We start from the raw sequence: 27,685 nt of genomic DNA, 5'->3' as shown, positions 1-27,685 counted from the left end.
GTCGCTGTCGTCACTCTCGTCGTGTTGCCAGGTATCCCAGCATGCTTCAGAAGTTGATGACAGACACATCTAATATACAATGAATGAGTGACTTCAGGCGACTTTATATGGAAGCCCATAGCTGACTTTATTCAAATGATAATGTAAACTTGAAAATGGTAATGTAATTCCTCTATAACATTATCATTTTCAACACATGTGTGTGTTATTTCAGTCAAAATTAAAATGAAAATGGAATAATCCAATTTTCATTTTCATTTTCATATACTTGTAAGGGCTTTCTATGACTATATAAGAATTAAAATGACAAGCTGTTTGACATTTAATTTTCAAAGTCCATAGCCCGCTCTACAATGGACTATATTCAAATGGTTATTTAAATTTGGTAATGAAAATGCAATCCGAAAAATGCAGCCTAATTTTCCATCTCTGCAAGCATTATTTAAGTCACAATTCAAATTAAAATGCATTTTTGTAGAAAATGTCAAATGATAATTTAAATGGTATTTGACATTTCATTTTAATTTAGTCATACTGCTTTTCAATGGACTATATCAAACTTGTAATTTAAATGTGGAAATGTAAATGCAATCCAAAAAATCCAGCCTAATTTTCCATCCCTGCAAGCATTATTTAAGTCACAATTTAAATGAAAATGCATTTGTATTTGACATTACATGTTTGACATTCGACATTACATTATCAAAGACTGCCCATAGCTGACTCAATTCAAATGATAATTTAAACTTGAAAATGGTAATGTAATTCCTCAATAACATTATCATTTTCAACACATGTGTGTGTTATTTCAGTAAAAATTAAAATGAAAATGGAATACCGTAAAATACCAATTATTAGCCCGGGCGTTAATTGACAAAATATGTAGCCAGACCCTGCGTCAATATGGGACCTGCGGCAGTTTGGGACCTGCTTTAATTATTTTTGTACAAAAATATTGCTCAGCAAAGATTGTAAATACCGTAGTATGAAATTGTTTATTTAAACCATTTATTTTAATGAGCTGGCTACAGCCCCCCACACGATTGCTTGTCTATGGGGAGAGCCGCACCTCCCTCTCAGCGCAGCAGAGCACATTGCATGCCAGTTCTGGCCTGTACATGAAATCAAATAAAATTTGAGCTGAACTGTGACCTACCGGTATTTACCACTAAACTTTCTCCGCTGAAGGTGAGAGAACATGATCATCATGTGAGCAGATTATTTGTTGCATGCGCTGCCTCCTCCGCTGGCTGCATGCGCTGCCTCCTCCGCTTCAGTAGCGCACATGTGAAAGTGCGGTGAAATACCAATTACAGTAGAAGCCGACTTCTATGCCCGCTGGCAGGGAAACATACGACAGGCACATTTCTCAAAATAATTATTACACCAGAGATGTCGGTTTTAGTGTATAAAAATCTTCAGGAAATGCCTACACAATTTTCAGAATCATCAGATGTTGACGGAAAACGAATTTTGATCAGCAAGTTTCGTGCATGTGTTTTTTTTCCTCGTTCCCGTTTCCTCGTTGTTCGTCTTCTTCATCCGATTTTTCTTCTTTGTTGTGTTTGGGAGATGCATTCAACAGGATGTCGCAAAGGTAAAAAGAAAACATTGAAAAAACTAACCGGGCGTCAAATTGGGACCTGCTTTTATGTACAAAATATGTATCCAGACCCCGCTTATATATGGGACCCGCGGCAATTTGGAAGTCGGCTTCTAATTGGTATTTTACGGTAATCCAATTTTCATTTTCATTTTCATATACTTGTAAGGGCTTTCTATGACTATATAAGAATTAAAATGACAAGCTGTTTGACATTTAATTTTCAAAGTCCATAGCCCGCTCTACAATGGACTATATTCAAATGGTAATTTAAATGTGGAAATGTAAATGCAATCCACAAAATCCAGCCTAATTTTCCATCCCTGCAAGCATTATTTCAGTCACAATTTAAATGAAAATGCATTTGTATTTGACATTACATGTTTGACATTCGACATTACATTATCAAAGACTGAACATGCTTTGCAATGTACTCTATTCAAATGAAAAACAGCAAAACAGCGCCTCCCGTGTATTGCAGGTTCACTTCGTGCGTTATCTGTGACAAAATTCAATTTGAAAATGCAATGTCAGGCCCGCTCGTCAAGGCGGGTCTGAAAATTGGGAGGATGTCACCCATTGGCTACTTTCAGGCTGCCCCAGTTGACCGCGGAAGTAAACAGACCCACTTCTGGTCTGTCGCCTTCAACCACCGCAGTCAGGCATGTAGGAAGGAAGACGCGAGGCGGATTGTTTGCTATGGTTACCATGGTAACGTTACCCTCTGTATGGCTAATGCTAACGTTACGTTAGTGAGTGAGTAATATAGGACGTAAATATCTACAACCACAGGCTGTCAACGGAATAACTGGAGAAATTAAACCATGCCAGACATAAACGGCAAGAAGTGGCTGTGATGTGGATTAACGCTAATGACGAAATGGACGAGATGACGAAATGGTGAGTGTACGTTAGCATGTTGCTTGCTGCTACTTGCAAACGAATTTGATCATCTAGAGCAACCTAACGGTAATGTTTGCAATATAAAGCAGCGTCAAGCATAGTGCTATAAATTATACTACTTATGCTAGTTGAGTGTCAATTCATAGTAAGGTGAATGTGCCAACATTACTTCTCTACTAATGTTATTTAATAATTCACATGGGGGAGTCATTAGATTAGATGTAGCTACGCTACTAGTCTGTATGTAGGCTACCTCTAAAACTGAAGATGAGCTTCAGTTACATGAAGTGAGTTTATAACCAACCAAGCAGCTTCCCATGGTATAGCTAGTTAATCACTTTCCTCCAGTCTGCATGTGGCGTGATTGGTGGTTGGTCATCCTATGGCTGTACTATGAGTATAATAACTGCTGGGCTCGCATGTAAATAAATATGAATAAATAAATACATACATATATACACACACACACTGTGAATAATTACATATCTAAACTAAACATTTCATTTTGCTGCTATAGGCTATGCCAAGTGCAACATTTTTCTGACCATTAAAATGATCTCATATCTCTTCCTGTCCTTTGTGTGTGTTCCAACATCTACAGGTGGCCATTAAGTTTGATGGGAACATGAACGTCACCTGGGTTTATCGGACGCTACATTTTCATGTTGATGCCACAAGAGCCACACACTGAACAAGCAGCTCTTCGACATGCTGACTGGTGGTTCTCGTCAGGAGGATATGAAGCAAACACATGTGCATTTTGTGAAAGTTCACATGCAAAACAAAACCCTGCCATTACAGCGATATGAAGCAAACACATGTGCATTTTGTGCAAGTTCACATACAAAACGAAACCCTGCCATTACAGCGAACCACGTGAGACCTGCCAACAGCAAATCCTGTACCATCTGTATAGTCCTGATTTACTGTACGTCTCATTGTTTGTGATGTATCTATGTTATGAATTACTAATTTTGACAAGGTAAAATAAAACATTTTTAACGTAACTGCACTGGCTGCATGAAAACTTTTGTCTTGATCAGAGTTTGTCTGTTACAAATATCAACATTGCTGTATTAATCTTATCTATAATAAATCCGTAAAATCAGTGACACCAGGCATACTTCAACATTCATTGTTTATTTACATGAAGTGAAATATATCCCTGTAATGAGTATGACCCAGCACCTGCCAGTAGTATGTATGCATGCTGTTCTTGCTCTAGTACTGAACAGGGTAAGGGAAAGCAGTGAGAGGTAAAACGTGTGTGTATATATAAATATATATATATAAAAACAGCAACTGTGCAAATAGTGCTGAACATCGTAAAACTAAACGGGTAGAGGTATTTTAAAAATAACATGACAAAACCTCAAAATAACTTACTTGATAACCAACTAATCTAACTATCTAACCTCAAAATAACCAACTCAAACTGACATGATAATTAATGGATGAAGTTGATTGAAGCAGCTGCACATGGTAAGGCTATATTGCGTTGGAATATGCGGGCAATGGGCCAATGGCTTCAAGTGATGTGATGTGATAGCCAGTAAATTATGAGGCGGTGTTACGGCCTGGGCCAAAGCCTGGGTTTGGTGTGTCTCAGTTTCTTTCCTCACTCCATCCTTGTCCCAGACACGCCCCTCTCCTGCCCTGATTCCCTCTGCTGCAATGGTTAAGCCCTCACCTGGAGCTGGTTCAACAATCAACTCCAATTGGCTGTCGTCACTGCTGAAACCCTGCCATTACAGCGAACCACGTGAGACCTGCCAACAGCAAATCCTGTACCATCTGTATAGTCCTGATTTACTGTACGTCTCATTGTTTGTGATGTATCTATGTTATGAATTACTAATTTTGACAAGGTAAAATAAAACATTTTTAACGTAACTGCACTGGCTGCATGAAAACTTTTGTCTTGATCAGAGTTTGTCTGTTACAAATATCAACATTGCTGTATTAATCTTATCTATAATAAATCCGTAAAATCAGTGACACCAGGCATACTTCAACATTCATTGTTTATTTACATGAAGTGAAATATATCCCTGTAATGAGTATGACCCAGCACCTGCCAGTAGTATGTATGCATGCTGTTCTTGCTCTAGTACTGAACAGGGTAAGGGAAAGCAGTGAGAGGTAAAACGTGTGTGTATATATAAATATATATATATAAAAACAGCAACTGTGCAAATAGTGCTGAACATCGTAAAACTAAACGGGTAGAGGTATTTTAAAAATAACATGACAAAACCTCAAAATAACTTACTTGATAACCAACTAATCTAACTATCTAACCTCAAAATAACCAACTCAAACTGACATGATAATTAATGGATGAAGTTGATTGAAGCAGCTGCACATGGTAAGGCTATATTGCGTTGGAATATGCGGGCAATGGGCCAATGGCTTCAAGTGATGTGATGTGATAGCCAGTAAATTATGAGGCGGTGTTACGGCCTGGGCCAAAGCCTGGGTTTGGTGTGTCTCAGTTTCTTTCCTCACTCCATCCTTGTCCCAGACACGCCCCTCTCCTGCCCTGATTCCCTCTGCTGCAATGGTTAAGCCCTCACCTGGAGCTGGTTCAACAATCAACTCCAATTGGCTGTCGTCACTGCTGATTGGCTGCTTCAGATGTACCAGGCCTACATAAGCACCAGTGTTTCAAGATGGCACTGGGGATCAGTGTTGGCGGAGTGCTCTGCGTGCTAGCACTGGTACTCCATGTCCACCCTCCTTTTGGCATTTTGCCGTTGTGTAGGCTTCACAGAAAAACAATGCTGACTAATAATTCTGCACATGATCTTGCACATATCTGAAAACTATGTTTTTGCAGACATTCATCTAGTTTGACAGTAAATGAGTTGATTTAGTTGTTGAGTAGACATCACTGGTCCACAACTTAACTCTAATCAACTCAATAGATGTCAAACTACATGACTGCAAAACGGTATACAGTTTTCAGATTTCTGTGAGAGATCATGTGAAAAATAAAAATCAGTATAAGCCCTTTTCACAGCTGCCATTTTGTGTCTAAAAGGCAGGGGATACACAGGTGCAACCAACTCACTAATTAGGGCCCCAGCACTGGAACACCTAAATGGATTGGAAGTTGGAAACCCTAACGTTTGGTGCACCTGTGTTACTTCATAGCTTTTAGACACAAAATGGTGGCTGTGAAAAGGGTCTATTTTAAGTAATGTAATGTCAGTCCACTCCAGTCCAGGCGGGCGGTTCCAAAAACTCGAAGAAGGCAAGGCGGGCGTTCACTTAGGACGATGTCACTCATTGACGACTGTCTCATCCAGCTCAGCATTGCTCATGTTGGCATACAAGTCAGATATTCTGTATGTAAGGAAGGAAAACATGATATCACATAACTAAGCCCTGTAACAAAACATAACACAAAAAATCACTACTAGTGGATATAAAAACACTTTTAAAACGATATAGGCCCTATTTAGGCTATTGTTATCATTGCAGTCATATGTCGGACGCCCAAAGACGGTGACAGCTCACTAAAGCCGTTTTCCCACATGCGCTTTGTACCGCTAAATGACCGGAACGTGGTCTAATGCCTGCATGTGAGAAAGTCGTCGTGCCGGTATAAGCGCGACCCCGTCATCGCCGACATTTCACCAGTTTCGAGCCAGTCAGAAGAGCGGTATGCTCTTAAAGGCCTAAACATGGTCGTCCGTCAGAGCCTCGCCCCGCCCTCCCCGTATGACGGCGGGTGGAGCGCCGTCCTACGGGGAGGGGGCCCCGTCGTCTGACGGGGGCTGCTCGAAAATGTGACTTCACGGCGACGATACGTGCGTGACGTCAGCTGCAGGAGAGTTGTGATTGGCCGTTGCCCTGGCTCATCGTCGTAAAGTCGCATTTCAAAGCATGATGTTAGATTATAACGAACTAGTTGTGTGGCTTAGCCTTCCCAAATGTTGAGGGTCGTTTTTTAGAATTTAATACATAGAATTGGGAACGTTACATTCAATTTCATTCAGACTGCCTGGCACACAATCTCCGCCATTTTCACACGGAGCTTCCACAGGAGGGAGGGAGGGAGGGCGTAGTGGCGTCCGAGCATGTAGGGCTAGCTGGCGCCGGCAGACGGCGAGACGGCTCCAATTCGAGGCGGACGGACGACCATGTTTAGGCCTTAAGGGGACGCAAGTGGAAACGGGTCCAGTCATTTTCCGCGACAGCAATCATGGGCGAGGTGTAGCCTACACACGTTGCTTAATGTTCCAGCGGGCATAATCTAATCATTCGCGCACATTAAAGCAAACTGGCGAAATGATCTTGTGATAGCCTAATAAGAGCAGTATGTCAGCTTGCTGATTTCCGAAGGCAACCCCGGACACATCAAACGAAGCCAGTCTGTAAAAAGTGCTTCAACGCGACGCAGGTGAACGGATAAACATCGAACCAGCAACTATTTCTCTCAGACACGGATCCCAACTTCTTCTAAGTGCATCATCTAATCATTCGCGCACATCAAAGCAAACTACTTCCACATTTCGCTTCGTGCATTTGCTTTCTCTACATACATACAAGCGTTGGGCAGCTTGCCTTGCAAGCCTCTGCCATTCTCGCTGTGTCTGTCCTGTGTCAGGCTGCTGCGAAGTAAGGAGGACTGAGTGAAGGACTGGCCTCTCTCAGAGGGGAGGGGGGAAATCGGCTGTGTTTATTACGCTGGCTTGACGCTGCTCTTGTCAAACGAGTGTGATTTATTGTGTGGCAAGTTTTGCCGACCCCCCAAATAAGCTCCCCCCTCCCCCCGCCCCCCAACATACCGGCTATTTGACGACTAGATTCCCACAACACTAAGGTGTTAAGGGAAATTCAGGGAAATGTCCGATATTAGGCTCTTTCATACACAGATCGCGCAAAAATTGCCGTTTAGGAGTCCCGTAAAGCGAGCCGCCTCGCCACAGAAATTGCTTTCACACGAGCCAAGCAGCACGGCCACATTACCGTGCTGCTCTGTACTTTCAGGTGAAATCCCCTGCTCCCGCATTGAAAGGCGAGCGGAGGGAATTAATTCGACAAGACTTCCCTCCTAGTCCGCTGAGTGCACTCGCATGGTGGGCGGGCAGATCGATATGGTGTCCTACTAAAATTGGAACGATACACGACCGCCCGCATATCAAACAGCTGCAGTCTGCATAACGTTCGTCGGGGGAATAGTATAGGCTATAAATGCACATGACTACTTAACGTTAACTAATGTCAACATCGTTTGAGCATAAAGCCTAACCGCACGGAGCATTCCTCCTGGCGTCCCTGCAGTCATGATTGTATAGGCTACTTTTTTTACTTTCACTCGTGCACTTTCTTGATCACATGAGGTGATTTCCCCTGTCATTTTTTTTATGAATGAGCTGACCATTCGCACCTTTTCCGGCTCGCTGCGACGACCTTTCAAGTGGAGGCGGGTTGCCCGCCAATACGGCGATGTTACAACCTTTGGTGCCGGGACAAAAGGCGTACAAGAATTACCCACCAACGCGCATTCATGCCATCCACATCGGAGCCGCGATTCCTATTTTACGTGCATTTTTCGGCTTTCAAGGCCGGTGTGAAAGACCCTATTGACTTACAGGTAATTTTCCGGTACGCATGTGGGAAAACGGCTTAACAGAAATGTTGTTTAACAGATGAAGATCAACATGCTTACCTCAGTCCTTCGATAGATGGTCCTCTGACACACGCCAAAAAGATTTGCTATGTCTTTGACTTTTATACCTGATGGGGAAAATTTAATCACAAGCATATATTTAGACAATCAATAGTTAATCAATATACTAATATAACTGCATTTCGGATAATACACAATTTTCATTTGATGCTCATAGTTCATTTCAACTTTCTCCTACTGCTCCCCGTACAGGCAACAGAGTAGATAGAGCTGCAGAAGATCAGAATGTACGACATAACAAGTGTAATCTGATCCGTGCCCCCTGTATAGGTACGTTGGAGATGTGTTGTTGACTCTATTCAGTATTAAAGCCTAGTGACATGCACACCTTTGGCTAAATATTTCTACAACAATACCTGTGGTGAGGTATGCTTCGATGACGTCCATCGGGATGTAAATAGATGGCCTTCCGCGGACACGGGGTTCGTCGGAAAGTTCGTCCAGCACCTGTCGTAGGTTGGCGAAGACCCCCTCCTCCACCTCATGAATAGCCGAGTATTCAGCCAAACGATCATTTAAGAGCTCTGCTCTGTCATTTGCCTCTGAAATGTGATGATGTTGCTCTGTAGCCTGTCGGCTAAAGAGTTCAGCTCCCCTATCAGCCAAGCCACTGCGCGCACACACACACGTGCGCACACACACACACACACACACACACACACACACACACACACACAGTTAGTGACATCAGCTTACTATCAATACATACCATGTTTGTCCTCTTGTCCTATACGAGGTTTAATGAGCAGTGATCACCCATGACTAGATTTTATGGCACAAATATTCATCGCTTCTACGTTAGTCGGCAGACCACACAGCTGCATGCTATATAAATTTGATTGATTGATTGATTTATTGGCTGGCTACAATGGTTATTATTGTATCATTATTACAAACATGCCCGGGGTAACGTGAGAACAACTAGCTAGCGTGGTTCGGCCTGGCTAGCCGTGGTTAGCAGTATTAGTTAGCAGTGACTTCGGGTGATTATGCTACGCACTTCACCCGGTCGGATCGGCCGACCGTCTATCTGAAAGGAGCCAGTTCGATGCGCACCACCCGCCAAGCGGCCCCGGAGGGCAACACGACGGGCGGACGCGCTACCGACCCATCACTGGGCAGGGGCAGCCAACACAGAGCCGAGCGAGCCCTCGTCTGAGGGATTTCCATTAGCAGTGACGTTAGCTTAGCTATCGATAGTAGCATTAGCATGGGCCGAACGACTGTGCGGCCAATGGACATATAAGGTGTTGCTTATTTAAGAAAGTAATAAAATAGTGTGAGAGGTGTTGGTGAGATGATCCCGGCGTATATTTACCAGCCATTTTCTTCTTCTTTCTCAGCCATTGACTCGCTAGCTCCGTGATCTGTCCATGGATGTAAACAGGGACACGCCAGGGGTTGAAGGCGACAGACCAGAAGTGGGTCTGTTTACTTCCGCGGTCAACTGGGGCAGCCTGAAAGTAGCCAATGGGTGACATCCTCCCAATTTTCAGACCCGCCTTGACGAGCGGGCCTGACATTGCATTTTCAAATTGAATTTTGTCACAGATAACGCACGAAGTGAACCTGCAATACACGGGAGGCGCTGTTTTGCTGTTTTTCATTTGAATAGAGTACATTGCAAAGCATGTTCAGTCTTTGATAATGTAATGTCGAATGTCAAACATGTAATGTCAAATACAAATGCATTTTCATTTAAATTGTGACTGAAATAATGCTTGCAGGGATGGAAAATTAGGCTGGATTTTGTGGATTGCATTTACATTTCCACATTTAAATTACCATTTGAATATAGTCCATTGTAGAGCGGGCTATGGACTTTGAAAATTAAATGTCAAACAGCTTGTCATTTTAATTCTTATATAGTCATAGAAAGCCCTTACAAGTATATGAAAATGAAAATGAAAATTGGATTATTCCATTTTCATTTTAATTTTTACTGAAATAACACACACATGTGTTGAAAATGATAATGTTATTGAGGAATTACATTACCATTTTCAAGTTTAAATTATCATTTGAATTGAGTCAGCTATGGGCAGTCTTTGATAATGTAATGTCAAATGTCAAACATGTAATGTCAAATACAAATGCATTTTCATTTAAATTGTGACTTAAATAATGCTTGCAGGGATGGAAAATTAGGCTGGATTTTTTGGATTGCATTTACATTTCCACATTTAAATTACAAGTTTGATATAGTCCATTGAAAAGCAGTATGACTAAATTAAAATGAAATGTCAAATACCATTTAAATTATCATTTGACATTTTCTACAAAAATGCATTTTAATTTGAATTGTGACTTAAATAATGCTTGCAGAGATGGAAAATTAGGCTGCATTTTTCGGATTGCATTTTCATTACCAAATTTAAATTACCATTTGAATATAGTCCATTGTAGAGTGGGCTATGGACTTTGAAAATTAAATGTCAAACAGCTTGTCATTTTAATTCTTATATAGTCATAGAAAGCCCTTACAAGTATATGAAAATGAAAATGAAAATTGGATTATTCCATTTTCATTTTCATTTTGACTGAAATAACACACACATGTGTTGAAAATGATAATGTTATAGAGGAATTACATTACCATTTTCAAGTTTACATTATCATTTGAATAAAGTCAGCTATGGGCTTCCATAACTTTAGCTGTGCTGCTGTGTATCAGCTGTTAGGCTGTAACACAAAACAATGTAATGAGTAGGGTAACTCATTACTTTTCACTGGAATAATAACTAAAGTGGTCCGTTACTTTTAAGAAGAGTAACAAGAATGTGTAATTTAATTTGCCTGTTTATTCCAAAGATTACAATTCAAATTTATATTTTTATCACAACAGACAGCAGTATTTTCTAGTGGACAGTGTCTACATTACAGTTAGTATTACATGATGGTGGTGGTTGTTGTTGTTTAAAGCTACAGGGGTGTCATGTTAATCGTATGTTGTTTTACCAGAATTTAAATGACCTGCCTGTGAAGCATAGGTTTTTTGTTTTGTTTTGTTTTGTTTTTTACAATCTACAGATTTGCTGTCTTGTAATTGTATGTATTTAATGTATTCTGTCCTGGTTTGTTTCTGCTGATATTACACGTTCAGCAATGAACACATTTTGAAACTTAAAATTCTATAATGCAAATTATTGTCATTATTATCATTAGTACTAATACTACTGCTGGTGGTAGTATTAGTATTCGTATGCTGTGTATGTTTTGATTGGTATGCTTAATCTCAGCTCTGCTTATAATAACTAATCTTACATTAAATCTGTGATCACAGACTTTCTGACTGTGAACTCTCAGAGACTCCCTGTGAAGTCCTGGCCTCAGCTCTGAAGTCCAACCCCTCCCATCTGATAAAGCTGGACCTGTGTAAGAACAAGATGTCAGATTCAGCAGTGAAGCTGCTCTTTGCTGGACTTGAGAGTCCACACTGTCAACTGAAAACTCTCAAGTAAGATCAGTTTATGTCTGTTGATTTGACACTTCTCCAAACTAAGGTCTGTGCTCTCAAAACAGGTCAGTATCTCTGACTCTGTAAAGGTTGAACCTGCAAGTTTCACATCTCAGATGCTGATAAAAAAATAAGTCATATACAGCAATTGACCTCAAGCCTCATGCTTTGACATCTCCAGCTGGTTCAGAATAGAGCAACAGCAACTATGATTTGAACCAGTAGTCAGGTAACGTCATGATATCCACAATTTGTCATCCCTCCACTGGTTATCAGTTAATTCATGTTACAATTTTACTGAGCACATTTAAAGTAGGTTTGTCCTGAATTACACTGTGGACCTCATACAGTAGTTCCCAATGAGTTGTGAGCCAGCTGAGATGTTTGGATCTGTCTGACTTTCCTTGTCTAGACTCAAGGGCTCCATCAGGCCATCAGGGCTCTAGGCCCAATCCCAATTCTTTTCTTAACCCTCAATCTTAACCCTCAAGCTCAACCCTCAATCTTAGTAGCCCTAAAAAAAAAAGTGTTAAGGGCTATCTTGCGACTTTAAAATGGGACAGCCCTTAAAGGCAGATACGTCTTCAGACTGTGGGGGGCAGCAGTATGCCAAAGCTCCGTCCAGTCTGTCAATTCAAAAGAAGAGGAAAAAAGCATCCATACAAATATTTCCTTGATAATATAGATGTAGAAATTACGATAACCATTGTATTAGCTTAGTTTAATGTCATTTTATGGATTTCCGTTTTGGAATCCTAACAACAATTGTTGTTGCTAACTATCGATAGTCAGTAGCCGTGCTGGTCAAGCCATATTATTATTATTATATTATAACATTGTTAACGTTGTTACGAAATGCCATAATTCTCGGTGGTAATGTCGTTGTTGAGTTGTTTTTATCAAGATACAGCCTACGTGTAATGCAACGCACCACAAAACAAGTGGGGCTAGAATGACCGTGCTTTCCGACGTGAGGGCTGGCTTGACTGCAGTGTTTAACTGCAGTCAAGCCAGCCCTCACGTCGGAAAGCACGGTCATTCTAGCACCCACTCGTTAGCAACAACATTGTTGTTAGGATTCCAAAACGGAAATCCATAAAATGACATTAAACTAAGCTAATACAATGGTTATCGTAATTTTTACATCGCTATTAACAAGGAAATACTTAACTTTGTCGGGCTACTTTTTTCCTCCGTTCGCCGCCATCTTCCATCTGAATGGATCTAGCTGATGACACGCAAGGGATTCTGGGATCGCACTCACCGCCAAGGGTGGTACTGGAAAATCTTAAAACTGAGGGCCGTATCACGCTCAAACTCGACCCTTAACTTAACACACTGAGAATCGGGACAGCACTAGCACTTCGCGGGAGTGCGCATTTTTGAGACTGAGGGTTAAGATTGAGGGTTAAGATAGGAATTGGGATTGGCCCTTAGACTGTCTGTTAAAAGCTTCCTGAGGGGCTTAGGCTTAGGATTCAGTATCATCTTCTGTCTAAGGTGGCTTTGGGGTGAAGTTCCCGATTCATCACTCCCTGCTGTCTTTGGCTAGCTAGGTGTACACTGCAGGGAGTGACAGGATCAGAGCCTGGACACCATACTGAACTCTGTATCTATATTTTCATTCTCAATCATCTGTTACGTGAGTTGTGTGACTGAAATGATAAAATAATAAAATATCCTTATCTTTTCATATCCATTAAGGTTGAGTGACTGTAAGCTGTCAGAGAGAAGCTGTGAAGCTCTGGCCTCAGTTCTCAGCTCCCAGTCCTCCAGTCTGAGAGAGCTGGACCTGACTAAGAATGACTTAGAGGACTCTGGACTGAAACTGTTCTATGCTGTCATGGAGAGTCCACACTGCAGACTGGAAACTTTCAGGTCAGTATTACTGATACAACTCAACAGACCACAATGTGGACATCAGAAACATGCTTAAATGTGCAATTGTAGCATTTATTCACTGCGTTCACATAGCTCTGCCCACCAGGCAGCCACTGCTGCCACACACACACACACACACACACACACACACACACACACACACACACACACGGGGGGGGGGGGGATTTGGGGGATAATTCAATTAAGCAATAGTTCACGACAGTATATGCTTATTATAGCACACCTAAAGGTGGTGCTTCATTACAGTTACGAGTCAGACCAGTCAACAGATCAGCCGTTACTTGTGTTTCATTCTTTAGCCTCTTTATTGGTGCAAAGTCTATGAAAGCTTCACGTCTTCAAGTCATGTTAGAAATATTGGAATGACAGTAGAGCTCACATGAACGAGCCAACAACGTGGGAAATACATCCAGGAGAGTCTGAATTTAATGTTGTAGCTCAAAACCTTCACAAATATCTTGTATTTGTCATTATTTAGATACTTTTGTTCATAATGTGGCTTATGTCATCATATCTATTGGCCCAAAAGAAAACGAGTAAACTTGGCACAATTGTTTTACAGTGCATGCACACCACAATGACAAAAGTTGTTTGAAGTTGTAGTCGCCCTGCTTTGTGCTGCAGCTTGATTGGCTGTCTTGTTGTCTTTCTGTTCGAAATTTTGAATTTGGCCCCTCCTCTCGTCGCTGTCGTCACTCTCGTTGTGTTGCCAGGTATCCCAGCATGCTTCAGAAGTTGATGACAGACACATCTAATATACAATGAATGGGTGACTTCAGGGGCCTGTACTACGAATGTTGGATAAGAAGATCCAGGATCTGTCCCTTGATCTGGTTTGTCTAAACCAGATCAGCTCGATTGTAGTTAACTTGTACTACGAACGTCGATTGGCACTCGTTAACTCAAACCAGGTTTTTCTAATCAAGCTCACAGCTCGTGCACATGAAAATGCCCGTGCACTGGAGCTCGTGCCCGCAAAAGAGGCGTGGTTTTTAACAACTGCCAATCACAGTGCAATATGGACTGCTCCAACTCTGACAGCGCCAGACACGCCTATTTCCTCATTGAATGAAACCGCAAATACAAATCTGCGTTGGATATTATTACTGTTCCCGAATGACTGTCTAAAGTGACCACTTTTATCCACACCAGTAATTTCTTTGAAGAGCGGTTTCGTAGGCTATCTACAGCTCTCTATCTACAGTCTTTTGTGGAAGCAATGTGTAATCTATCTCAGTCCAAAATCCGTATGTATAGACCATTTAGGCTCAATGAATAATAATGATCTCATGATGTGTTTAGTCGCACTGTGCGACTAAACACATCATGAGATCATTATTATTTGATTGAATAATTCCTATAGGCTAATCAATAAAAAAAAGAATGATAATAAAATAAAAATATGCTTCTGAACTGAATTGACACGGTACGTGCGGGCATAGATTTCATTTATAAAAAATAGCCTATTTTGTGGTCACAGGCTAGGCTATTGTCAGCAGAGTCGCATATCTCCATATTTCATATAATGATGCTGGAAATATGAAGTTAAATCACATCATACAGGCCAAAAGCAACACAGTTGCAGCTGCAAAATGCAGGAGTAGCCTAGATATGAATCATCTTAATATGATTAAGATGATTAATCATCATGATGATGATATGTGCAGGTGATCCCATATTAAATTGCTTAGATGTAGTAGGCTATTCTAGCATGTAGGCTATGACCATTTCAATTCCAACCCAACGTCAGTCTCAGCTGCGTTGCGCACACGGCACCGTGCGCTTTGGAGACGTTAATGTAACCTTTTTATGCCGGTTTAGTGATATTTCTCCACTCACTATTCAGCTGCAATCGATCAGCGGGGTCAAACAATGTATCTAGGCTACTTGAGAGCATTAAAATGAATATATAAAAACATATTCCAAAGTGGTAAGTAGGGCTTAATTAAAATAGCCAACAAGTGCAAGGCTTTAGTCCTTGATTAATTCAACATTACAATTCGTGCTCCTTCCTAGATGGGAAACTCATCCAGAAAGGGGTTGGCCATTTTTCCAAACTGCTGATTCGATTGGTTCGTGGGGGGTGTATTTAAGGTCTAATCTTATCCTTGCAACGCAACCTGCTGCGGACCAGGTTAAGTGTGAAGCATAAGTTGCTATGGAAATATATGTCGGTAAGAAGTTAACTTGCTTTGTAGTACGGCTAAACCAGGGTTAAACCTGAAGTTACCTCGCTAAACCACTAATCTTGCTTTGTAGTACAGGCCTCAGGTGACTTTCGTTGTGCTGCTGTGTATCGGCTGTTAGGCTGTAACACAAAAACATTGTAATGAGTAGGGTAACTAATTTGCTTTTTACTGGAATAATAACTAAAGTTGTCCGTTACTTTTAAGAAGAGTAACAGGAATGTGTAATTTAATTATTATTCGCCTGTTTATTCCAAAGATTACAATTAAAATTTCCATTTTTATCACAACAGACAGCAGTATTTTCTAGTGGTCAGTGTCTACATTACAGTTTGTATTACATGATAATGGTTGTTGTTGTTGTTTAAAGCTACAAGAGTGTCATGTTCATCTTATGTTGTTTTACCAGAATTTGAAATAACCTGCCTGTGAAGCTTAGGTTATTATTATTTATTTTTTTACAATTTACAGAACTGCTGTCTTGTAATTGTATGTATGTAATATATTCTGTCAATCAACACTTTTTGAAACTTCAACTTCTATAATGCAAATTATTGTCATCATTATCATTAGTACTGCTACTACTAATACTACTACTACTACTACTACAGTAGCCTGTACTACAAAGCAAGATTAGTGGTTTAGCGAGGTAACTTCAGGTTTAACCCGGGTTTAGCCGTACTACAAAGCAAGTTAACTTCTAATCACCATGGCAACTCATGCTGCAAAGCTAACCTGGTCCCGACCAGGTTAGCTTCAGAGGATAAGATCAAAATCCATGACAGACCCATATAATCGGCTCTCTGGAGTCACTCACCATTCATAGGCTATAAGATCGCCATATGAAAAATAGATTGCAGTCAACTGAGAATAGAACAAGAAAAACATTTGGCTCTGTAGGCTACATAATTAAATTAAGCCTACTTACCACTTTATGTCTTAACAGCTCAACGATGCGTGGAGAAATATGATCACTATTAATCACGCAGCGCATATCATACACGGAGCCTCAAATGGAGTGAGGGTGATATTCTCCTACATGCCAGAAAAGCCTATACATGTAATATAGATATGGGATATATATGGGATAGCCCCAATAGGCTACTAAATATGCAGGCTACTCTTGCATGTTTCAGCTGGAACTGTGTCCTGTAGGCTGTATGCCAATATATGAGCAAAAATAGGCTAGTTTTTATCAATGAAAACTATGCCCGCATCGTCTCAATTCAGTTCAGCAGTTTTCTCTTTTATATTAGGCATCAGCATTATCATTATTTTATATATTAATTATTCGATCAGTGCAACCACACACATGAGTGATAGAGATCATTATTCATTGAGCATGCGTTTCTAAATCTATGGTCTAAATAGGTTTACAGATTGTGGAAATTTATAGGCTGAGATTACACATTTAGGGGACAGAAATCGCTGATCAAAGTAAATCAAATGACTGATGTGAATACAAGCGGCAGCTTTAGCAGTCCTTCAGCAGACTATATCCAACGCGGATTTTCATTCTGACATAGGTTACATTAAATATCCGCTAAAACTCTGATCACGCACTGCGCTTTCATTGAATGAGGAAATGGGTGTGGGCGTAGATCAACTCAGCTGTTCATAATGTGATTGGCTAGCGCACCTCTTTCGCGTGGACGCGCGCCTGTGCGCGAGCGAAAAACGTGCGCGTGCACAGGCAGATCCCAGATAAAGCCAGCTTCAGTTATCGAGTAGAAAACCAGCGTGGTAGTATCGTTAAACTAGATAGCTTTGATCCTGTTCAGTCAAACCAGATCAAAGTGACAGATTGCGGGTCTGTTAACTCATTCATGGCCAGTTTAGGACTGCCAATATTTAGCACAGGCCAAAGATTTTCATAATTGTTGGTCATCTTTCAAGACCCACAGTAAATTATCTATTAGCACCAGAGTGATTTGCAATACCTCAAAATGAAGATGTACGTCTCTGGGTTCACCAGGAAAAAAAAAGTGAGCTTTTAGCATGTTCTGTACTCTACTCATAGCCATTTATATACACCCTGTTTTCACCAAAAAGGTCTCTCTGAGAAAAGAAATTGCAGAAAATGGCATTTTTGTACAGCACACAATCTCAGGCAGAACTCGCTCTCAATTCTTTTATTTTGAACTGTATTGACATCAGACATGTAAATATTATTCGTTATGACACAAATGACAAAAAATATATATATATATATATATATGAAGTGCTTTACATTCAACAATACAGTTTACTCAGTGTGAGTGAGTGTGCAGACAGACACACAGACAGACAGACAGACAGACAGACACACACACACACACACACACACACACACACACACACACACACACACACACACACACAGAGAGAGAGAGAGAGAGTTCTGTCCATCGCACCTCCTTCCAAGGGAACACTATTGATCGCCCCGCAAATTAGCATAGGAGGGGAACACCCATCTGGTGTGAGATCAGCGTCTAGCCTCCTCTGCCTCGCATTGTTTTCCTACTCTCATTCGGGCTGGGACGAATGCTGCGACACAGGAACGGGTCGGGCTTGGCTTTGGGACCAGGCGCTGGAACCGGATCGATCATGTTCGTCACGGGTTTGACTACTGCGAACAATCCAGGTTCGCCCTGCAGCAAGGCGAGCAGTGCAGCGCGACGAGGGGCGTTTCAATGGCGTTTCTCCTCTCTACAAGGAAGCGCGTTTCTCTGTTTTTCCTCGTGCTAATTTCAAAACAACAGCTGCGGTATGTGTTTGATAACGTGTTGTCGGCTTGCCTTTGAGGCAGGGACCTGATACTATGTCACAGGCTGGGGAAGTGTTTGAACTACGCGCTGCACTAATAAAAACAAAAACACGTCAAACACGTCTTTGGCGTGGATGGCTATTTCTGATAACACGTCAAAGACGTCTTTGGCGGTGAATGAGTTAAGATAGCTTCGTAGTACAGGCTACTGGTGGTATTAGTATTAGTATTCTGTGTATGTTTTGATTGGTATGCTTAATCTCAGCTCTGGTTATAATAACTAATCTTACATTAAATCTGTGATCACAGACTTTCTGACTGTGAACTCTCAGAGACTCCCTGTGAAGTCCTGGCCTCAGCTCTGAAGTCCAACCCCTCCCATCTGATAAAGCTGGACCTGTGTAAGAACAAGATGTCAGATTCAGAATTGAAGCTGCTCTTTGCTGGACTTGAGAATCCACACTGTCAACTGGAAACTCTCAAGTAAGATCAGTTTATGTCTGTTGATTTGACACTTCTCCAAACTAAGGTCTGTGCTCTCAAAACAGGTCAGTATCTCTGACTCTGTAAAGGTTGAACCTGCAAGTTTCACATCTCAGATGCTGATAAAAAAAATAAGTCATATACAGCAATTGACCTCAAGCCTCATGCTTTGACATCTCCAGCTGGTTCAGAATAGAGCAACAACAACTATGATTGAACCAGTAGTCAGGTAACGTCATGATATCCACAATTTGTCATCCCTCCACTGGTTATCAGTTAATTCATGTTACAATTTTACTGAGCACATTTAAAGTAGTTTTGTCCTGAATTACACTGTGGACCTCATACAGTAGTTCCCAATGAGTTGTGAGCAAGCTGAGATGTTTGGATCTGTCTGACTTTCCTTGTCTAGACTCAAGGGCTCCATCAGGCCATCAGGGCTCTTAGACTGTCTGGAAAAGCTTCCTGAGGGGCTTAGGCTTAGGATTCAGTATCATCTTCTGTCTAAGGTGGCTTTAGGGTGAAGTTCCCCATCATCACTCCCTGCTGTCTTTGGCTAGCTAGGTGTACACTGCAGGGAGTGACAGGATCAGAGCCTAGACACCATACTGAACTCTGTGGGCCCTATCGTTGCAATCGGCGTAGAAACTGCATTTAAGGCCTGGCCTAGCGCAGTAAGTGGGTGTGGACCAGCGCACTCGCTATCTTGGTATCAGCGCTACACACAGCCTCAACCATTATAACCACGCCTTTTAAGAGTAGAATTATGCACCATCAGCTTATTGGAGGAGTGCAGTAAAGAGTCACACGCTTGCCTTTTAACACATTGACTGCCAGCCGTTTTTTTTTGCTGTAGGTAGCTTCTGCCAAGCCGTTTTTTGAGGATTCTGGCTCATTTTACAAGAGCCGAGGATTCTTTTCTGCTTGGAGTTTGTGAACATACAATATCTCAAAAGTACTAATAGAATGTGTACTTTCTCTGTCTAAAAGAGTTAGTTTGTAGAGTTAGTAGTTATGTAAGCATTAGCAATTGAATACAGCATGGTTTTAGCGTCAGAAAAAATATTCAGAGATAAACGGCTTTTTGTGAAATTCGATAGAACAGTCACTTTAACCATTCATTTTTGGCATCAGTAAGACCTAAACAATAGTTTTGAACAGTAATTTCCTCCATAACAGCAGGAAACTCCCCTCTGCTCAACTCCTCCCTCCGTGGGCGTTCTTCTTGGCTGCAGCGCCGTGTAACAAGCACTTTCCTACCTGTGCAAATTCACTTTCTCATACTCTCGACCTCTCAAATAAATTTCTGAATAGAAATTAAATTACTCTAAATTAGAGCGAAAAAGAAACAAAAAAGAATGGGTTGAAAATCCCATTCTAAAAGCCTTTTATGGCTGTTTCCAATTTGGTGCTATTTTGCAAGGCAAAATGGCCTGCTGCTTGTCACCAGCCTCACTGCCCCGCTGCCGCTGTGCCTGGCTGTGCCTGTCTGCGTGGCCGCTCCCCGAGGAAGCCCGGCTGGACTCGCCCGCCTCCCGGAGCCCTGGCCGAGAGCTCCGATGAAGCCCCTGCGACTCTGGTCATATTTACGCTGCGTGCCTCAAAGTGTGCTCCATCCGCAATCCACCATGCAAGTTTGCAATCCCGCACCGCCAGCAATCAACGCGAAAACGAAAGCGCCTCCGCCAATCCATTTTCATGAGAATGGAAATGGATCACACTGCTTTTTGCTTGCCTTCCTACTTCCTTGTCGCCACTTAGTGGGTCGGTGGAATGGGTTGTACACGTTGTACACGTCCAATACTTATATAAGATATGTAAAAGGGTTAGATGCACAACCCACCGTCAAAAAAAAAAAATCGATGCCAAGGACGTGTTTACACGTTGTTGGCAGTCAACAGCTGGATTCTGAAAACGTGTTTACACGTTGTTGGCAGTGAATGTGTTAAGCTCCAATTCCAGGAGAAATCCGGTAAAACCAGACAAAGCCAAGCCCCTCCCTTCATCCTGTCTGTCTGTCTGTCTGTCTCCATTTATAGGCTATTATTCCATATTATTATGCTTCTCAAACCAATCTAACTGCAGTTTAAATACTGCAAGCATGTAAATACGCGGACATCACAGTATAGCACATGACAGTAGAAGCGCGTTCCGCTGTCACTTATCTAAATCACGTTAAATCGACCAGGGATATATATAGGCCCAGGAGGACATATATGTTTCACATAGGGTGGTGTTTTCATTTCATGTTTTATTTGGTCCAATATTGAAATGTTCTACAATTGCAGGTTGTGTTACCATTACACATTATTTAGATCGACCTTTATATCTATTTCGGCTCATTTGGTTGCTATTTAGTAGCGAAATGGAGTAGCCCATTGCATGCTGGGACATTTCACAGGCAGTGAACTTACAACTTATTTTTTCTATGGGACGTGTGTTGTGTCTGTCTGAGCGAGGGAGTCAGAGAGAGACAGTCGTATTGTGCCTGTCAGACTGAGGAGAGAGGGAGAGAGTGACACAGAGAAGGGTGACAGAGGAGAGCCAGAGGGGAGCGCTCCGCGCAACTGGCGCACTGAATAGGCCTGGTTTTCAAAAGCGCTAAGCGCTAAATTTACACCAGGTGGGAAGATATCATTAGGCCGGTATTTAAGGCCAACACGCCCATTCTCGCCCATTCAGGGAGTGCGCCACGCCCATTCCGCCTAAAGCGCATTTGCCAGCGTAAAGCCATGTTGATATCTTCCCGAGACAGGCGCAAGGCATGTTTTTTTGCGTTTAAGGCCCGTTTTAGCGCCGAAGGCCTGTGGGAGAATAGGGGCCTGTATCTATATTTTCATTCGCAATCATCTGTTACGTGAGTTGTGTGACTAAAATGATAAAAGAATAAAATGTCCTTATCTTTTCATATCCATTAAGGCTGAGTGGCTTTAAGCTGTCAGAGAGAAGCTGTGAAGCTCTGGCCTCAGTTCTCAGCTCCCAGTCCTCCAGTCTGAGAGAGCTGGACCTGACTAAGAATGACTTAGAGGACTCTGGACTGAAACTGTTCTATGCTGTCATGGAGAGTCCACACTGCAGACTGGAAACTTTCAGGTCAGTATTACTGATACAACTCAACAGACCACAATGTGGACATCAGAAACATGCTTAAATGTGCAATTGTAGCATTTATTCACTGCGTTCACATAGCTCTGCCCACCAGGGAGGCAGCCACTGCTGTCACACACACACACACACACACACACACACACACACGGGGGGGGGGGGGGGGGGGGGGGGATTTGGGGGATAATTCAATTAAGCAATAGTTCACGACAGTATATGCTTATTATAGCACACCTAAAGGTGGTGCTTCATCACAGTTACCAGTCAGACCAGTCAACAGATCAGCCGTTACTTGTGTTTCATTCTTCAACCTCTTTAACCTTTATTGGTGCAAAGTCTATGAAAGATTCACGTCTTCAAATCATGTTGGAATTATTGGAATGACAGTAGAGCGCACATGAACAAGCCAACAACGTAGCAAATACATCCAGGAGAGTCTGAATTTAATGTTGTAGCTCAAAACCTTCACAAATATGTTGTATTTGTCATTATTTAGATACTTTTGTTCATAATGTGGCTTATGTCGTAATATCTATTGGCCCAAAAGAAAACGAGTAAACTTGGCACAATCGTTTTACAGTGCATGCAGACCACAATGACAAAAGTTGTTTGAAGTTGCAGTCGCCCTGCTTTGTGCTGCAGCTTGATTGGCTGTCTTGTTGTCTTTCTGTTTGAAATTTTGAATTTGCCCCCCCCCCCCCCCCTCGTCGCTGTCGTCACTCTCGTCGTGTTGCCAGGTATCCCAGCATGCTTCAGAAGTTGATGACAGACACATCTAATATACAATGAATGAGTGACTTCAGGCGACTTTAGCTGTGCTGCTGTGTATCGACTGTTAGGCTGTAACACAAAAACAATGTAATGAGTAGGGTAACTAATTACTGTTCACTGGAATAATAACTAAAGTTGTCCGTTACTTTTAAGAAGAGTAACAGGAATGTGTAATTTAATTATTATTCGCCTGTTTATTCCAAAGATTACAATTAAAATTTACATTTTTATCACAACAGACAGCAGTATTTTCTAGTGGTCAGTGTCTACATTACAGTTTGTATTACATGATAATGGTTGTTGTTGTTGTTTAAAGCTACAAGAGTGTCATGTTAATCTTATGTTGTTTTACCAGAATTTGAAATAACCTGCCTGTGAAGCTTAGGTTATTATTATTTATTTTTTTACAATTTACAGAACTGCTGTCTTGTAATTGTATGTATGTAATATATTCTGTCAATCAACACATTTTGAAACTTCAACTTCTATAATGCAAATTATTGTCATCATTATCATTAGTACTGCTACTACTAATACTACTACTACTACTACTACTGGTGGTGGTAGTATTAGTATTAGTATGCTGTGTACATTTTGATTGGTATGCTTAATCTCAGCTCTGGTTATAATAACTAATCTTACATTGAATCTGTGATCACAGACTTTCTGACTGTGAACTCTCAGAGACTCCCTGTGAAGTCCTGGCCTCAGCTCTGAAGTCCAACCCCTCCCATCTGATAAAGCTGGACCTGTGTAAGAACAAGATGTCAGATTCAGCATTGAAGCTGCTCTTTGCTGGACTTGAGAGGCCACACTGTCAACTGGAAACTCTCAAGTAAGATCAGTTTATGTATGTTGATTTGACACATTTCTCCAAACTAAGGTCTGTGCTCTCAAAACAGGTCAGTATCTCTGACTCTGTAAAGGTTGAACCTGCAAGTTTCACATCTCAGATGCTGATAAAAAAATAAGTCATATACAGCAATTGACCTCAAGCCTCATGCTTTGACATCTCCAGCTGGTTCAGAATAGAGCAACAGCAACTATGATTTGAACCAGTAGTCAGGTAACGTCATGATATCCACAATGTGTCATCCCTCCACTGGTTATCAGTTAATTCATGTTACAATTTTACTGAGCACATTTAAAGTAGTTTTGTCCTGAATTACACTGTGGACCTCATACAGTAGTTCCCAATGAGTTATGCAAGCTGAGATGTTTGGATCTGTCTGACTTTCCTTGTCTAGACTCAAGGGCTCCATCAGGCCATCAGGGCTCTTAGACTGTCTGGAAAAGCTTCCTGAGGGGCTTAGGCTTAGGATTCAGTATCATCTTCTGTCTAAGGTGGCTTTGGGGTGAAGTTCCCCATCATCACTCCCTGCTGTCTTTGGCTAGCTAGGTGTACACTGCAGGGAGTGACAGGATCAGAGCCTAGACACCATACTGAACTCTGTGGGCCCTATCGTTGCAATCGGCATAGAAACTACATTTAAGGCCTGGCCTAGCGCAGTTAGTGGGTGTGGACCAGCGCACTCGCTATCTTGGTATCAGCGCTACACGCAGCCTCAACCATTATAACGACGCCTTTTAAGCGTAAAATTATGCACCATCAGCTCATTGGAGGAGTGCAGTAAAGAGTCACACGCTTGCCTTTTAAGCTCCAATTCCAGGAGAAATCCGGTAAAACCAGACAAAGCCAAGCGCTCTGCCCCCCCCTTCATCCCGTCTGTCTGTCTCCATTTATAGGCTATTATTCCATATTATTATGCTTCTCAAACCAATCTAACTGCAGTTTAAATACTGCAAGCATGTAAATACGCGGACATCACAGTATAGCACATGACAGTAGAAGCGCGTTCCGCTGTCACTTATCTAAATCACGTTAAATCGACAAGATATATATATAGGCCCAGGAGGACATATATGTTTCACATAGGGTGGTGTTTTCATTTCATGTTTTATTTGGTCCAATATTGAAATGTTCTACAATTGCAGGTTGTGTTACCATTACACATGATTTAGATCGACCTTTATATCTATTTCGGCTCATTTGTTTGCTATTTAGTAGCGAAATGGAGTAGCCCATTGCATGCTGGGACCTTTCACAGGCAGTGAACTTACAACTTATTTTTTCTATGGGACGTGTGTTGTGTCTGTCTGAGCGAGGGAGTCAGAGAGAGACAGTCGTATTGTGCCTGTCAGACTGAGGAGAGAGGGAGAGAGTGACACAGAGAAGGGTGACAGAGGAGAGCCAGAGGGGAGCGCTCCGCGCAACTGGCGCACTGAATAGGCCTGGTTTTCAAAAGCGCTAAGCGCTAAATTTACGCCAGGTGGGAAGATATCATTAGGCCGGTATTTAAGGCCGACACACCCATTCGCACCCATTCAGGGAGTGCGCCACGCCCATTCCGCCTAAAGCGCATTTGCCAGCGTAAAGCCATGTTGATATCTTCCCGAGACAGGCGCAAGGCATGTTTTTTTTGCGTTTAAGGCCCGTTTTAGCGCCGAAGGCCTGTGGGAGAATAGGGGCCTGTATCTATATTTTCATTCTCAATCATCTGTTACGTGAGTTGTGTGACTGAAATGATAAAAGAATAAAATGTCCTTATCTTTTCATATCCATTAAGGCTGAGTGGCTGTAAGCTGTCAGAGAGAAGCTGTGAAGCTCTGGCCTCAGTTCTCAGCTCCCAGTCCTCCAGTCTCAGAGAGCTGGACCTGACTAAGAATGACTTAGAGGACTCTGGACTGAAACTGTTCTATGCTGCTATGGAGAGTCCACACTGCAGACTGGAAACTTTCAGGTCAGTATTACTGATACAACTCAACAGACCACAATGTGGACATCAGAAACATGCTTAAATGTGCAATTGTAGCATTTATTCACTGCGTTCACATAGCTCTGCCCACCAGGGAGGCAGCCACTGCTGTCACACACACACACACACACACACACACACACACACGGGGGGGGGGGGGGGGGGGGGGGGATTTGGGGGATAATTCAATTAAGCAATAGTTCACGACAGTATATGCTTATTATAGCACACCTAAAGGTGGTGCTTCATCACAGTTACCAGTCAGACCAGTCAACAGATCAGCCGTTACTTGTGTTTCATTCTTTAACCTCTTTAACCTCTTTATTGGTGCAAAGTCTATGAAAGATTCACGTCTTCAAATCATGTTGGAATTATTGGAATGACAGTAGAGCGCACATGAACAAGCCAACAACGTAGCAAATACATCCAGGAGAGTCTGAATTTAATGTTGTAGCTCAAAACCTTCACAAATATGTTGTATTTGTCATTATTTAGATACTTTTGTTCATAATGTGGCTTATGTCGTAATATCTATTGGCCCAAAAGAAAACGAGTAAACTTGGCACAATCGTTTTACAGTGCATGCAGACCACAATGACAAAAGTTGTTTGAAGTTGCAGTCGCCCTGCTTTGTGCTGCAGCTTGATTGGCTGTCTTGTTGTCTTTCTGTTTGAAATTTTGAATTTGCCCCCCCCCCCCCCTCGTCGCTGTCGTCACTCTCGTCGTGTTGCCAGGTATCCCAGCATGCTTCAGAAGTTGATGACAGACACATCTAATATACAATGAATGAGTGACTTCAGGCGACTTTAGCTGTGCTGCTGTGTATCGACTGTTAGGCTGTAACACAAAAACAATGTAATGAGTAGGGTAACTAATTACTGTTCACTGGAATAATAACTAAAGTTGTCCGTTACTTTTAAGAAGAGTAACAGGAATGTGTAATTTAATTATTATTCGCCTGTTTATTCCAAAGATTACAATTAAAATTTACATTTTTATCACAACAGACAGCAGTATTTTCTAGTGGTCAGTGTCTACATTACAGTTTGTATTACATGATAATGGTTGTTGTTGTTGTTTAAAGCTACAAGAGTGTCATGTTAATCTTATGTTGTTTTACCAGAATTTGAAATAACCTGCCTGTGAAGCTTAGGTTATTATTTTTTTTTTTTTTTACAATTTACAGAACTGCTGTCTTGTAATTGTATGTATGTAATATATTCTGTCAATCAACACTTTTTGAAACTTCAACTTCTATAATGCAAATTATTGTCATCATTATCATTAGTACTGCTACTACTAATACTACTACTACTACTACTACTGGTGCTGGTAGTATTAGTATTAGTATGCTGTGTACATTTTGATTGGTATGCTTAATCTCAGCTCTGGTTATAATAACTAATCTTACATTGAATCTGTGATCACAGACTTTCTGACTGTGAACTCTCAGAGACTCCCTGTGAAGTCCTGGCCTCAGCTCTGAAGTCCAACCCCTCCCATCTGATAAAGCTGGACCTGTGTAAGAACAAGATGTCAGATTCAGCATTGAAGCTGCTCTTTGCTGGACTTGAGAGGCCACACTGTCAACTGGAAACTCTCAAGTAAGATCAGTTTATGTATGTTGATTTGACACATTTCTCCAAACTAAGGTCTGTGCTCTCAAAACAGGTCAGTATCTCTGACTCTGTAAAGGTTGAACCTGCAAGTTTCACATCTCAGATGCTGATAAAAAAATAAGTCATATACAGCAATTGACCTCAAGCCTCATGCTTTGACATCTCCAGCTGGTTCAGAATAGAGCAACAGCAACTATGATTTGAACCAGTAGTCAGGTAACGTCATGATATCCACAATGTGTCATCCCTCCACTGGTTATCAGTTAATTCATGTTACAATTTTACTGAGCACATTTAAAGTAGTTTTGTCCTGAATTACACTGTGGACCTCATACAGTAGTTCCCAATGAGTTATGCAAGCTGAGATGTTTGGATCTGTCTGACTTTCCTTGT

At 41.6% G+C, this 27,685-nt stretch overlaps 3 protein-coding genes across 3 annotated transcripts in view; 2 read left to right on the top strand and 1 right to left on the bottom strand.

The window, feature by feature from the left end:
* The window catches only part of LOC310791316 (tubulin polymerization-promoting protein family member 3-like), a gene marked incomplete at its 3' end in the record, with an annotated part of 516,176 nt that overhangs the window by 109,145 nt on the left and 379,346 nt on the right, over window positions 1–27,685 (bottom strand). The window lies entirely within an intron of this gene.
* Window positions 1–27,685, top strand: part of LOC310791505 (NACHT, LRR and PYD domains-containing protein 12-like) — a gene marked incomplete at both ends in the record, with an annotated part of 280,341 nt that overhangs the window by 20,020 nt on the left and 232,636 nt on the right. The window lies entirely within an intron of this gene.
* Window positions 1–27,685, top strand: part of LOC310791098 (uncharacterized protein) — a gene marked incomplete at its 5' end in the record, with an annotated part of 57,707 nt that overhangs the window by 8,816 nt on the left and 21,206 nt on the right. The window contains 4 exons of the mRNA XM_083652800.1: window positions 11,516–11,664; window positions 18,808–18,981; window positions 23,519–23,692; window positions 27,104–27,277. Of these exons, the coding sequence (XP_083508926.1) occupies window positions 11,516–11,664; window positions 18,808–18,981; window positions 23,519–23,692; window positions 27,104–27,277 (671 nt within the window). The remainder of the gene's footprint in view (window positions 1–11,515; window positions 11,665–18,807; window positions 18,982–23,518; window positions 23,693–27,103; window positions 27,278–27,685) is intronic.

Source organism: Poromitra crassiceps, assembly GCF_964638095.1.
Source record: "Poromitra crassiceps genome assembly, chromosome: 16".
NCBI classification, from domain to species: Eukaryota; Metazoa; Chordata; class Actinopteri; order Beryciformes; family Melamphaidae; genus Poromitra; species Poromitra crassiceps.
The sequence above is the reverse complement of the archived record's forward strand: the minus strand, read 5'-3'. Positions and strand labels throughout refer to the sequence as shown.